The 15970-nt window shown below is 40.2% G+C and overlaps 1 protein-coding gene across 1 annotated transcript in view; it reads left to right on the top strand.

Annotated features, from left to right (window-relative positions):
• The window catches only part of LOC132819533 (BEN domain-containing protein 4), a 45314-nt gene extending 30185 nt beyond the window's left edge, over positions 1-15129 (top strand). Inside the window, exon 5 of the mRNA XM_060831095.1 lies at positions 14909-15129. Coding sequence (XP_060687078.1) covers positions 14909-15129 — 221 coding nt within the window. The remainder of the gene's footprint in view (positions 1-14908) is intronic.
• Positions 15130-15970: the final 841 nt, after the last annotated feature.

A 15970-nucleotide genomic window follows, 5' to 3' on the forward strand; every position in this document is an offset into this window, starting at 1 on the left:
AAAGCTATTTCATGTCCCCGTTTTGCCCTCCTGATTTCCTTCTTAAGTATACTGCTACTTCCTTTATACTCTTCTAAGGATTCACTCGATCTATCCTGTCTATACCTGACATATGCTTCCTTCTTTTTCTTAGCCAAACCCTCAATTTCTTTAGTCATCCAGCATTCCCTATACCTACCAGCCTTCCCTTTCACCCTGACAGGAATATACTTTCTCTGGATTCTTGTTATGTCATTTCTGAAGGCTTCTCATTTTCCAGCCGTCCCTTTACCTGCGAACATCTGCATCCAATTAGCTTTCGAAAGTTCTTGCCTAATACCATCAAAATTGGCCTTTCTCCAATTTAGAACTTCAACTTTTAGATCTGGTCTATCCTTTTCCATCACTATTTTAAAACAAATAGAATTATGGTCTCTGGCCCCAAAGTGCTCCCCCACTGACACCTCAGTCACCTGCCCTGCCTTATTTCCCAAGAGTATGTCAAGTTTTGCACCTTCTCTAGTAGGTACATCCACATACTGAATCAGAAAATTATCTTGTACACACTTAACAAATTCCTCTCTATCTAAACCTTTAACACTATGACAGTCCCAGTTGATGTTTGGAAAGTTAAAATCCCCTACCATAACTACCCTATTATTCTTACAGATAGCTGAGATCTATTAACAAGTTTGTTTCTCAATTTCCCTCTGACTATTAGGGTGTCTACAATACAATCCCAACAAGGGGATCATTCCTTTCTTATTTCTCAGTTCCACCCAAATAACTTCCCTGGATGTATTTCCGGGAATATCCTCCCTCAGCACAGCTGTAATGCTATCCCTTATCAAAAATGCCGCTCCCCCTCCTCTCTTGCCTCCCTTTCTATCCTTCCTGTAGCATTTGTATCTTGGAAAATTAAGCTGCCAGTCCTGCCCATCTCTGAGCCATGTTTCTGTAATTGGTATGATATCCCAGTCCCATGTTCCTAACCATGCACTGAGTTCATCTGCCTTCCCTGTTAAGCCCCTTGCACTGAAATAAATGCAGTTTAATTTATTAGTCCTACCTTGTCCCTGCCTGCCCTGACTGTTTGACTCACTTCTATTCTCGGCTGTACCCATCTCAGATCGATCTCTTTCCTCACTATCTCCCTGCGTCTCCCCCACCTTACTAGTTTAAATTCTCCTAAGCAGTTCTAGCAAATTTCCCTGCCAGTATGTTAAGTCTCCTTCCAATTTAGGAGAAATCCGTCCTTCTTGTACAGGTCACTTCTACCCCAAAAGAGATTCCAATAATCCAAAAATGTGAATCCTTTTCCCATACACCTGCCCCTCAACCATACATTCATCTGCTTTATCTTCCTATTCCTGCCCTCACTAGCTCATAGCACTGGGAGTGATCCAGACATTACTACCCTTGAGGACCTCCTTTTTAAATTTCCGCCTAACTCTCTGTAATCTCCCTTCAGAGTCTCAACCTTTCCCCTCTTCCCCTGTATCACTGCAGCCCCTTTCTCTCTCAGTGAAACTGCCAGCAGCATGTTGCTACAGGTTCTGCAATTGAGCTTCCAGTTCCCTGGTCTGCCTGCCTTCCTTAAGTAGACAAGTGTCTTGAAGATCTTAACTAGCCCTCAACTAAAATTGGCAATGACGTTGGGCTTCCTGACATTCCCAAAAAGATTCAGCCCATACATTTGTGCACATGAGAGCTAGGAAGAATAACAGTACAGTTATCAACAGTAACAAGAGAAGGTGGAGATACAATGCCTTGGTTATCAACAACAGCAAGAGTGAGCTGGGACACAATGGTAGGGTTATAGACAGTTGTGAGAGAGAGTGGGGAACCAGTAATGGGTCATAAACAGCGATGACGGAGAGTGGGAACGCAGCGATGGAGTCATAAACAGTGACGAGGGAGAGTGGGGACGCACTGATGGGGTCATAAACAGTGACATGTGAGAGTGGGGATGCAGTGATGGCGTCAAAAACATTGACGAGGGAGAGTGGGGACGTAGTGATAGGGTCATAAACAGTGACAGGGAAGAATGGGGACGCAGTGATGGGGTCATAAACAGTGACGAGGGAGTGTGGGGACGCAGTGATGGGGTAATAAACATCGACGAGGAGAGTGGGGACGCAGTGATGGGGTCATAAACAGTGATGAGGGAGAGTGGTGATACAGTGGTGGGGTTGTGTAATAAATCAGAATCTGCTTTCATAGAAAAAGTTTCATCAGCAGTAGTTAGTAGGTGATAGATGGTGAGTATTTCATGGTTACCTTAATTAATGTTATGGACCAGACCAAACCCCCTCAAAACATATTACGAAGAGAGCCTAGACCCCAACTTTTTCTTACTTTATAAGGTAAGTGTGAGGCATTGTGTTTCCGATGCAATTTGATAGGTCAAGCTACCAGGCTTGAACCAGAACACACTTTATTTTACACAATAATTAAAATACGATCAAAAGAAAGAAGAATTGAAATAACTTAACTCTTTTGGAAAACTTACCAGAATAATAGATTATTTAACCACTAAACAACAACAGTTCCAAAATAGCAACATCCCATAACACATCCTTGGCTAAGGCAAATTCGGTAAAATAGATTGTCCCATGTGCAATTCTCCAGTCCAGGAGGAAAGCATATCAAGATTAAACTCAGTGAGAGGGAGAGAACTCAAGCGTTTTGCTGTAGCAGGGAGAGATGTATAGCAGCTTCCAAAATCCAACAGCTATTGAAAGTTAAACTAACATTCTAGTTCTGTGGGAGCTTGACCTTACCATTCAGGCTGCTTCTATTGCTACAACTTTTAAAAATGTCCAAGGCCTCAGAGGCTGTGTACATTATTGGCTGCTCATCACCTCTGTCTCAATTTCTCTTCATAAAAAAAACAGGGACAAGTTACATCTCTTATAGCCATAGCATTATCACACTAGTGATTTACAAAGAGAGTGAGTAGAATAATTATTTAAATAAAAAGATTATTTGTACAAATGGACAAGAGGCATTGAATAAAATTAAAATCAATAAGATTCAACAAAATACTTAATTAAATAAAATGCTAAACGATGGCTGTGTAGGTGTGATCTTGCAAATGTAGAATACTGAAACTTCTGGATACCAGTGTGATCAAAGGCAAATATTCACTCCGTGCTTGTTGCTTGAGGAACTTCAGTCTTTGAGCTTCAGCCTGAGCTTCAAGCCATGGGATATCTCAGGGAATAGGAGGTTACGGCACGGTGGGCGGCACGTTGGCACAGTGGTTAGCACTGCTGCCTCACAGCGCCTGAGATCCGGGTTCAATTCCCGACTCAGACGACTGACTGTGTGGAGTTTGCACGTTCTCCCCGTGTCTGTGTGGGTTTCCTCCGGGTGCTCCGGTTTCCTCCCACAGTCCAAAAATGTGCGGGTCAGGTGAATTGGCCATGCTAAATTGCCCGTAGTGTTAGGTAAGGGGTAAATGTAGGGGTATGGGTGGGTTGCGCTTTGGCGGGTCGGTGTGGACTTGTTGGGCTGAAGGGCCTGTTTCCACACTGTAAGTAATCTAATAAAAGTAATCTAATAAAAGTTAGTTCCAGACGGCAGTCACAACCCTTGCGGTAGAGTCATCTGATTTGTTCATTGGCAAGGGACAGGAGTATGTGACTGTGAATGAGACAGATAGGGGGATCAGGAAGGTAAAAGTGGAGGTGACTTAGCATTTGGTGTTGTCAACCAGGTTCAAGGTTCTTGCAGCCTATATAAATGAAAATAAAGGCTACCTATTAGTTAAGCAAAGTCTAAAGTAATGGCACTATAGGTCAGGAAGCTGGAGGGTGTCAATGGATTGTAGTGATAATTATGGAACCATAGTCAGGGGATCAGCATAGTTCTCTTCAGCCAGGTATGAGAAACCAGAAAACTGTATTGCTTGCTAAGTGCAAGATGACAAAAGCCAGGGGCTGAATATTCGGTGGTACGTAATATTTCAGACGGAAAAGAAGCTAAGAAAGGTGGAGGAGCAGCTTTGTTAATTAAGAGTGATGTTTAATAGAGAAACTTGAGCTCAGCTCCAAAGATCAAGATGTAGAAACAGTTTTAGAGATAAAAATAGTAAAGGAAAAAGGTTTCTTGTGGGAGTAGTTTATAGGCCACTTAACAGTAAGCACACTTTAGGACAGTATAGGAAGAAATAACTGGGGATGAGAAAGTCCATTTATAATATGGATGATTTTAATGAACATATAGATTAAATGACTTAGATTGGCAAAACCAGCTTGCAGATGAGTTCATAAAGTGTTTTCTAGATAATGTATTAACTCAGCACACTCTAGCCAACATGAATAGACTGTTCTATATCTAACATTGTGCAAGGAGACGGGATTAATTAAAATTTCATAGTAAAGGAACCAAAGTAGCAATGATCATAACATAATTAAATATTGCATTCAGTTTGAGGGAGAAAAGAACGTATCTTAGACTAAAGTTTTAAACTTAAATTGGGGCAAATATGAGGGTAAGAGGACAGGGCAGATTAAACTGAAATGAATAATTAGGCAGAGATATAGGTCAGTAGAGAGACAGTGACAAACATTTAAGGCGGTATTTCATATCATTCAGTGAGAAGGAAGGATTCTAGAAAAGGGATGCACCATCTGTGGCTAAGCAACTTAAGAATAGTTTTGAAATGGAAGAAGACATGTAAAATTCCAAGAAGATTAGTGACAGGTCAGAAGATTGGACAGAATTTACAAGAGCAAAGAATTTTTTTTTTAGAAAGTGAGAAGTTGGAGTAACAGCATTAGCTAGAAATATAAAAAATGATCGTAAGGGTTTCTATAGATATAATGAAGGGAAAAGAGTAAGTAAGTGAGCTTTGGTCTTTTAGAGAGTGAGACTTGGGAATTATCAATGGAATATCAGGAAATGGCGAATGAATTGAACAGATATTTTTCTGTCTGTCTGCAGTGTAGAGGATAAAAGAGTTCCTAGAAATAATTGTGAATCAAGAAATGAAAGGAATGGAGAAACATAAATCAATTACAAAGGATACTAAGAACATTATTAGATCTAAAAACTGACAGTACCTAAGATCCTGATGGACTTCATCTTAAAAGAAATGGCTGCTATGAGAATAGATGCATCGGTTTAAGTTTCCAAAATGTTCTAGGTTCTCGAAAGGCCCGATCAGATTGGAAAATAGTAAACATAACTCTTCTGTGCAAAAAAGAGGAAGCCAAAAATCAGAAAACAACAAGGTAGCATTTGTTATATGAATGGGAATGTTATTTGAATGGGAATGGGAATGTTGCAATCTATTGCAAAATAGATCATAGCAGTTTGCTTGGATAATCTTGCTGCAAACATGGAGTAGAATGTGAGAAAATGTGAACTTGTCCACTTCGGAAGGGTAAATGGAAAAGCAATATACTACTTAAATTCAAATCACAATAAGATTAATATGCAGGTACAGCTAGTAATTAGGAAGTAGATAGAATATTGTTTTTATACATGGGAATGGTCGATGAAATACAAATGTTTTGCTACAGATATAGAGAGTATTGGTGACACAAATCTAGCATACTGTGTAGAAGTTTGGTCTCCTTATTTTAAAAAAGTGACACAATTATAATAGAAGCAGTTCAGAGGAGGCTAACTCAATTGATTCCTGGGATGAAGGGTTATCATTTGAGGCAAGGTTGGGCAAGCTGGGCCTGTATCCATTGGACTTTAGAAAAATGAGCAGTGATCTTATTGAGATGTAAAAGATGCTGAGGGGACTTGTCAAGGTGGATAGTGAAAGGTTGTATGAGAGACCAGTGATGTGACTTCCACCACATGTGGAAAACCAAATCCATCCCAACTGGAATGGGGATCAAACCTCATGCTGATGGTATCAGTCCAATCCCCACTGGCTGTCTAGGCAATTGAGCTACCTTGGCCCCTACAAGGGATCCAAGTTGCTGTGATAGTATGCATTTTAAATGCATGTTGTACCTTGGTGCTTTGTATAGAGATGGTAAAAGCTCCACTTTGTTTCTATTACATGGTTGACCAGGAAACCCTCTTATTGCCTGCATGGTCTATGTTGGAAGGATTTACAAGTTGATACTCAGTCTGATTGTCTTATGAACACACCTTCCTTGGAGTTCTGGAGTGGGAATTGAACACTGAGCTTCTGGCTTACAGTCAGGAGTAAATCGCTGTGCTACAAACTCTCCTCTTATAACCATAAGTAAAAATGAAGTGAAATTGTCCATGGCATGTGAAACTATTGTAATTACTAAGCATTAACTATTATTTGAATTTGAAGTTAGTAGCACTGGATTAGCAAACAGAGGAAAATTTAACAGGAAAGTGGGGCTGATATACATTGAGGCAACACATATGTTAACCTAATATGAGACTACATGTTTTGAATGCTGACCCTCTATTTCACTTCTCAGACTATGCTCATGTTTGTTGCATCAATAGGAGTTCTGCTCCCAAACTGCAAAACTGGAGAACTGTATTTTTCATGTGTCATTTCAATCACTGGGTTCTGAAATATCAATCTCATTGTATTTTCATTGTGCTTTAGGAACGTTACAGTATCCTGCTCCTCAAAGGATTTGTGAAATGTGACGCATCATACTTGCGATTATAGTACAAGTTATTCCATTACAAAATGTTCTTAAGTATTTCAAATCTGCAGGAAATAGGCAATCTGTTTTACCTGTAAAATGCAAAGGTTTTTGCCTCCAGACATCATTACCAACCTATAGCTGAAGCCTGTTGTACATGATGGCTCCCATTAAAGATTCAACACTAAATGGGTTTTCTTACTGTAGTAAACGTAATTTTGTTTTAAAAACACTGTTACTTCTGTAGCCTCTTTAAAAATATTGCTGCCATTCTAAAATACTGATTCGAGGCAGCTTTGCTGTTTAGTTGGTAAAGCCAACCCCGTCCCTACTCATTATTAACACACATGTACTTTGTAGCAGATGTTCTGAATTGAATAAAACAAAGATTTGCAGGTGCTCACAATCTGAATCAAGAACAGAAATTGCTGGAGAAACTCAGCAGGTCTTACAGCTTCAATGAGAGAAAGCAGTTTAACTCTGAGGGTGGCAAAGGTGCAGAATGTACTCTGCAGTGGGGATTTCAATGTCCACCACCGAGTGGTTCAGCAATAGTACTACTGATTGAGTTGCTCTGGTCTTAAAGGACATAACTACTAGACTGGGTCTACAGCAGGTGGTGAGGGAGCCAACAGGAGGGAATAATATACTTGACCTCATCCTCACCAGTCTGCCGGCTGTAGCTGCATCTCTCCATGATGATATCACTATGAGTGACCACTGCACAGTCCTTGTGGAGACAAAGTCCATATTTATATTGAGAATACCCTCCATCATGTTGTGTGGCAATAACACCATATTAAATAGGACAGACTTCAAACAGATCAACCAATTCAAGACTGGGCATCCATGAGGCACTGTGGGGAATCTGCAATAACACAATTTGCAACCTCATGGCCCAGCACATTCCCCACTCAACTATTATCATCAAATCAGGGCATCAACCCTGGTTCAATGGAGATTGCAAGACAGCATGCCAGAAGCATTACTAGGCATATCTAAAAATTAGGTATCAACCTCATGAAGCTACCAAACAGGTCTGTTGCATGCCAAACCACATAAGCAGCAAATAATAGACAGTTATAAAGTCATAGATAGAGCCATTCAGCATGGAACCAGACCCTTCGTTCCACCAGTCCATGCTGACCATAATCTCAAACTAAACTCATCCCAACTGCCTGCACTTGGCCCATAACTCTCCAAACATTTCTTATTCATGTACCTAGCCAAATGTCTGTTAAACCTTGTAACTGTACCTGCATTCATCGCTTCCTCTGGAAGTTCATTCTACACACAAACCACTCTCTGTATTAAAAAGTTGCCCCTCATGTCCTTTTCAAATCTTCCTTCTCTCAGCCTTAAAAATATGTCCCCTAGTCTTGAAATCCCACATCAGAGGGAAAGGACACCTACCATTCACCTTGTCTATACCTCTCTATTTTAAAAACCTCCTACACTCAATTGAAAAAGGCCCCAGCCTCTCCATAAATTATACCTTCCATTCCTGGCAACATCCTCGTAAATCTTTTCTGAACTCTTTCCAGCTTAATAATGTCCTTTCTATGACAAGGCAATGAGATTTGGACACAGTACTCCAGAAGAGACATCATCAATATTCTACATAACCTCAACATGATTTCCCAATTCCTATGCTCAAAGGTCTAAGCAGTGAAGGCAAGATTGCTTAATGCCTTCTTAACCACCCTCTCCGTATGTGATGCAAATTTCAAAGAATTATGTACCTGAACCCCTAGGTCTTTCTGTTCTACAACACTATCCAAGACCCTTCTTTAGAATGTTGGTGGACAATTAAATACCTCACTGGAGAAGGAGGCTCCACAAATATCCCCATCCTCAATGTTGGCAGAGCCCAACATATCAGTGCAAAAGACAAGGCTGAAGTATTCATAGCAATCTTCAACCAGAAGTGCCAAGTAAATAATCCATCTTATCCTCCTCCATTTTTCCCACCATCACAGATACCAATTTTCAGCAAATTTGACTCACTTCACGTGGTATCAAATGGTTGGAGACATTGAATACTGAAAAGACTATGGGCCCTGAGAACATGCCAGCAATAATATTGAAGACTTGTGCTTCAGAACTTACTGCTCCCCTAGCCAAGCTGTTCCAGTCTAGTTACAACACTGGGCATCTACCCAACAATGTGGAAAATTGCCCAGGTATGTACTGTACATAAAAATCAGGACAAATCCAACCCAGCCAATTATTACCCAATTTGTTTACTCTCAATCATCAGCAAAATGATGGAAGGTATCATCAGCAGTGCTATCGAGCAGCACGCTCAGCAATAACTTGCTCAGCGATGCCCAGTTTGGGTTCCTTCAGGGCCACTTAGCTCCTGACTTCATTACAGCCTTGGTTCAAACATGCACAAAACAGCTAACTTCCAGAGGAGAGATGAGAGTGACACCTATTGACATTCAGGATGTATTTGACTGAGTGTGGCATCAAGTTACCCTAGTAAAACTGGAATCAATGGGTATCAAGGAACAAACTCTCCACTGGTAGGAGTCATACTTGGCACATGGGAAAATCTTTGTGGTTGATAGAGGTCAGTCATCTCAGTTCCAGGAAATCTCTGCAAGAGTTCCTCAAGATAGTGTCTTAGGCCCAACCATCTTCTCCTTAAGCAAGGTAGCAGTCCATGTTCAAATGCAAAAAGATGTGGACAATATCAGCGTGGGCTAGCAAGTTATATTCATGCCACACAAATGCCAGGCAATGACCATCTTCAATAAGAAACCAAATAACCACCACCCCTTGATAGTCAATGGTGTTACCATCACTAAATGCCCCACTTCAATATCCTGGGGGCTTACCATTAACCAGAAAATCAACTGGACTCACCACATAAACGCACTTGCTACTACAGCAGGTCAGAGGCTAGAAATACTACAACAAGAAACTCACCTGAATCCGCAAAATCTACAAGGCGCAAGTCAGGAGTATGATGGAATACTCCCCACTTGCCTGGATGAATACAACTCCAGCAACACATAAGCTTGACACCATCCAGGACAAAGCAACCTACTTGATTGGCACCACAACCACAAGCATCCACTCCCTCCACCAGCGACACTCAGCAGCAGCAGTGTGTACTATCTACAATAGGCATTGCAGAAAGTCATCAAAGATCCTCAGACAGCACTTTCCAAACCCATGGCTACTTCCATCTAGAAGGATAAGGGCAGCAGATATATAGGAACATCACCAAGACACTCACCATCCTGACTTGGAAATATAGTGCCATTCTTTCACTGTCGCTGGGTCAAAATCCCAAATTCCTTCCCTAATGGCATTGTGGGTCAACTCACAGCTTGTGGACTGCAGCAGTTCAAGATGGAAGCTCACCACAACCTTCTCCAGGGCATCTCGGGATGGGCAATAAATGCTGGCTGGCCAGTGATGCCCACATCCCTCAAGTGAATTAAAAAAAACACAATATTTTATTACCTGTGTTAAGCATAAATAAAGCTAACTAAAAGCACAATGGCAGATCTTTTCATTTTGTGTCAAACGTGTTTTTGAATAAAATATGTGAGAGTCTATGTTTTAGGATGGGAGAAGGTCATTTTTGAAGTAGTTGTACAAATGTTTGCCTATTCTGGAGAAGGGCCAATGGACACAAAAGGTTAAATCTGCTTTCTCTCCATAGACGCTACCTGACCTGCAGAGTTTCTCCGGCAATTTTTACTTTTGGTCCTGATTTCCAGCATCCCCAAGTCTTTGGCCTTTTGTTTGCATATCGTACTGCTTTCACCCTGATGTTGATTCCACTTTTGATGAGCTTAATTTGATTTGTTAAAGGACTTACAATGCCAGGTGTATCTGTGATATTGATCACCCGGTTCAGTATGTGTTAATGTCTCTGTTGAGTCTGCCCCTTCAAACAACAAGCAGTGTGGGACCCTTGACCTCACATCATGACTGAGTGGGAGCACTCAGATTCTTTTGCAAACTCACCTGCTTTTATTCATGATGATTTTACAACTGATGGCCCATCGACCCAAATGCTTTTCTCCACAGTAGTTGTTTCTGGTTATTGTGCTTTCATATTTTGTGTTTAAATCTAGTGGCTGCTGACAGTAGCATTATATGTGGAATACCAACATGAATCTATTATCTTAATAACTTTTATTTTGCTGCATATCTCCATTGCATGAACCCACCATAAAAACTGAGTCTTACACATTAAATCCAAATGCTGTGGAAAGTGTGCATTTGCTGTATTACTAGGAAGTAACATTTACCTATTGCCTCAGATCTTTCATTATGTCTGCACACCCCAACCTCTGCCAGAAGCCTGCAATGAACTCTGTAACTGTTCACACCCTGAGCTGCATCCAGACCCGAATTCCCTTCTCCCTGTTCACAATAACATTGACTGAGATGCAATCACTTCAATTTTAAAGGTTGTCCCAGTTCATATCACTCTCACAATACTTTTTTAGGTGGGGCCAGAATTCAACAACCCTTTATTCTCATCAAATTCAAAGTCTACAGTAAAGTGCCTTCAGGGAAAGAAAAAAGATCGATTTATGTAGTGCCTTATAGTCCCCCAAATCTTTGGGATATCCTAAGCATTTCACAGTTAGTGCATAACTTCTGGAATTGTTGTCTTGTCGACAGATCTTGCAGGCAATGTGCATGGTATAGATCCATATACAGAGATTGGAATAAACAAGCAACTAATTTTATTGATGCTATTTGAATACAGAATTTTCAGTAGGGTGTCAGGAGAATAATTCTTTTTCACAGTGCTTGAATTGCAAAATTCTCACCATTGTTTTCAAATCCCCCCATGGCCTGGTCCGTCCTTTGCCTGGAAGTGGAGGCAGAACCAAGGGCTTTCCCAGCTGCGACTAGACACTACTTCTAAAATGGCTGCCTAAGAAGGGGTGGAGGAGAATGTGTGCAGGCTATATTACAGTTCAGGGTAGGTACATGACCCTATACACAGTGAGGGCTCTATACAAAAAACAAAAAAAATCCTTCAGCTTCACCTCTCACATCCACTCACCCCCTCCCACAAACTCCCATGCGCCATCATGCAAACCCCTACCAACCACAATGATAATTTCCTCTAAACCCTCATAACCTCCATGCCAACCTGTTCCCTTTGTACATTCCAGCCCCTCATGACTGTACTGCCATTCAACAACATCATTGCTGATCTTCCACAGGCCTGAATTCCTTTTGATGCCAGCTCATCATAGCCCTCCACTCCCTGACATTTCAAAAATCTATCTACCTCCTGCTTAAATGCTTTCAATGATCTTGCCTCTACAACTCTCTGGGGCAGAGAATGCTAGATATTCGCTACCTTCTGCATGAAGAAATCTTTTGCATCTCAATTTTAAATGAATGTTCCCTTGTTAGAGACTCCCCCATAAATGGGAACAGCTTCTCAACGTCTACCCTGTCAAGCCTCCTCAAAATCTGGTCTGCTTCAATAAGATCACACTTCAGTCTTCTAAATTCTAATGAATAAAGGCCTAACCTGTTTAGCTGTTCATAAGAAATGAACTCCTTTGTCCTAGGAATCAGCCTAGTGAGTCTCTTTTGAGCTGTCTCCAATGTCAACATATCCTTTTTAAATTATAGGGACCAAAATTGTACACAGCATTCCTGGTGCCACCTCACCAACACCCTGTACAGTTGTAACAAATCTTCCCTGTTCTTAAAGTCCACTGTCCTCACAATAAAAGTCAAAATTCCATTTGCCTTCTTAATTCGGTGTTGCATTTGCATGTTAACATTTTGAGTGTCATGCACAAGAACATCCAAATCCATCCCCTTTCTTTTGGACTCTCTCTCTATTTTAAATAATAGTTTGATATTTGATTCTTCCCACCAAGTGCATGATCTCATATTTTCCTGCATTAAATTACTTCTGCCAATTTCTGCCCATTCACTTCAACTATCTTTTGCAGATTCCATGTGTTATCTAACAACATGCGCTTCCACCTATTTTGTACCATCAGCAAATTCGCATGCATTGCACTCTAACCCCCCCTCCAAGTCTGAAATATATTGTAGCCCTCGAACTGCTCTTTGTGGCACTCCCCTAGTGAAGCCTTTACAAGGATCATTATTCCCAAATCTCTAGCCTCTGTGTATAAACCAATCCTCAATCCATGTTAATTCATTATCCCAGTACCATGAGTTCCTATCTTGTACAAGAACCCTTTAAGCGACACCTTATCAAATACATTCTGGAAACCCAAATACATTACATCTTTCAGTTTACCTTTATTAAATTTGCTTGTCATATCCTCAAAGGTCTCTAGAGAGAAAAAAAATCAGCCATGGTTTCTCTTTCAAAAAATCATGTTGACTCAGTTTGGTTCTGTTAAAATTTATTTACTATATAAAAGCTTTTAACAACAAACAATTCATTCAATGCAGAATATATTCCAAGAAAAATTGAAATCCATAGACCCACTTCGGATAGTCAATAACACCTTGTAGTTTTCAATCAAACTGTGAAATGGCAGGCACTCTGCTGTGATAATGGATGATTGTGAAATCATTCATGTAGCAGTAATCCAGCAATGGAAAGATTATGTCAAGAGAGTGAAACAGCAAGCTTTTTTAGAACATATCTTTTAAAAGATGTAAAGGGCAGCACTTGTAAGTGTCTTGACAACTCGACACTTCGCTTTGAACAACTCTTGGTACTTTTGGTATGTCCATTGACAGTTCCAATGAGCTTTACAGTTAATGAATGTATGTACTTTTTATGTACATTCATGCTGACATTTTACAGTTTGAAAGAGCATTTTATCTTCCCAAAAGGGATACCTGACCTTCCCCATAAAATGCAGGCCTGCTCTTCATACATCTACTTTACACATGTCTGGATTACCAAAATAAAACAAAGAGCTGCAGATGCTGGAGATTTGAAACAAAAACAGAAATTGTTGGAGAAACTCAGCAGGTGTGGTAGCTAGGAAAATGCTACAAACAGTTCTGATAAAGACTTGCCAGATTTGAAACGTTAACTCTGCTTTCTTTCCAAAGGTGATGCCAGACTTGCTGAGTTACCCCAGCAATTCCTATTTATGTTTCTGGAAGGCTAAGATCTGGGTTGAGGGATGGTAGCTGTTGACATAACTGGCTAGCTGCTTCTGTGATATGCTCATACATGAAATGTCAAACAGCTTCATTCCCGATCCCACAAAAATGGGAGGTGCAACGTTTGGAGGTGGGATTAGTAATTTCCATGCTTAACCACCATTTTTGCTCTGAATAGTTGAGATACTTCAGTGTCATAAAAATCCAGGTGTCTATCTCCTCCTGACTGTCAACTCTCTGAGATGTTTGAAATTTTCTAATTCTGGCCTACTGTGTATTTTGATTTTAATTTTCCCATCGCTGATAGTCATACCATTGCCTCAGCCCAAGCTCTGGAATACCCTCCATTAACCTCTTCAAATCTCGGTCTCTGTGTATCTGTTTAAGACATTAATTCCTATCATTTTGAGCTTGCTTTTTATCATCTCACTTAATATCCCCTTTTGTTACTCAAGGCATATGAGATTGTTAACATCAACATCAGCAACCAGATACGATACAGTTTAACATCTCATCCAAAAACAAAAAGAGTGGCCCCCAAGGAGGAACTGGTGCTGTCATTGTCATGTCACTGGACTAGTAGACTGATGTTCTGGAGAACAAACACAAAAAACGCTGGAGAAACTCAGCAGGCCTGACAGTATTTGTTGAGACAGAAGCATTTAATGTTTTAAGTCTAACCTTACTCTTTCTTAGAACACAGTCTGTTTCTCTCTCCAGACTTTTTCTGCCATCATCCTTTAAAGGAACCAGCCCGCTGTCCTTAATTGATGGCAAGCCCACCCTCTGACACAAATCAATCAATCTGGGAAAAAAAAATCATTGCCTGGTGACAGTGAATATACAGTGCAGGCTTCTGACCCCTACTTAATCTGGCATTGGGGACCAATACTCAAATGGAAAATTTTGTCCATGCTTAGAGATATTTTCAGGACTGTAGGATAACCGAATTGAACAGATCTTTAGATCTTTCAAAGGGCCAGCACATGCATTGTAGGCCGAATGGCTTCTTTCTGTGCTGTCTGATTCTATATATTTTCAAAACTATTGCAAAACATTAAGTGCTGCTTCCATTATGATGAAACACACAAGTAATCAGTTTGCAGTAGGGAATTACCATCCTGGAGATTAACATAAAAAGTTTGCAGCTTAATATTTTCACTGATTTTCAAGAATTCTTTGTTGTTATTTTTGTTTCTTTAATTGTTTTGTGATACTTACAGAGTTCATTCGGATGCATTGCACCTCCAACCCAGATTGGTGGATGCCTTCAGAAGAACAAATTAACAAAGTGTTCAGTGATGCAGTTGGGCATGCTCGCCAAGGTCGTGCTGTGGGAACTTTTCTTGGTGGTAGCGGTGGTTCCTACTATGAAGGCTATGATCCTCAAATGTCACATGAGGAAATGTTTAACAAGGGCTGCCATGAAGGATCTGGAGACTAAAAGACTACAGTGTTCATATATAACTGCCACGTTGGTGTAATAAATGAATGTATATTAATCTATGGTTGTATTGGTGTTGACACCAACTAGATATGATGCAACTCAATTTTACATTAGAACATTTAATTAAAATAACATTTCCTGCAGAAGATATACCAAAAGTGACCTCAGAGGTTAACCTGCTGTGACTGTGATTAATTTGGTTAATATCCACTTTCCTGAACATTTGAAGTGCTATTCCAGGCATGAAACTGAGGAAATGTATTTAATCTATCCAAATTCAAACAAAGGAATATTATGTTTACAATATTCAACCCAGGTAGGGGAGAAACAAACTTTGAAGTAAAGTATTTTTCTACAAGGATAAGCTTAATCAAACCATAAAAGGCCAAAATGATTATATCACTGAAATTCATCAGTCTAACCATGGACATCTGGATTTTTGGCATTCTGTGTAAAATTAGAAATGTTTTGCAATTATAATTTGGAGCTCTCCTTTTAACTGTTCCAATTGAATTATATTACTGACAATATCTAAGGAGTTGCCAAAATAGGAGTTAAGTCTGAAATCTCAAATGTACCTTCAATATGTGGCAATATAGTTTCCTGAATGTAGAACTTTACCCTAAACCCTATTTAAATTCAATCGTCATCACAGTTTTTGTCACACACTTTATTGTGTGGTGGTTAGCTGGTAGCACTTGAAATGTAGCAGTCTTGTCAAGGGAATCAAGAAGAAATGTAATTGTCTTCTGTCAGTTGTTTGGATTGCTGAAAGCAGATTGAAGGCAGGTAAGTAGAATTCCTACAAAAATGCTCCTTTACCAAGTATCGCAGACAC

This window comes from Hemiscyllium ocellatum, chromosome 1, assembly GCF_020745735.1.
Source record: "Hemiscyllium ocellatum isolate sHemOce1 chromosome 1, sHemOce1.pat.X.cur, whole genome shotgun sequence".
Classification (NCBI taxonomy): domain Eukaryota; kingdom Metazoa; phylum Chordata; class Chondrichthyes; order Orectolobiformes; family Hemiscylliidae; genus Hemiscyllium; species Hemiscyllium ocellatum.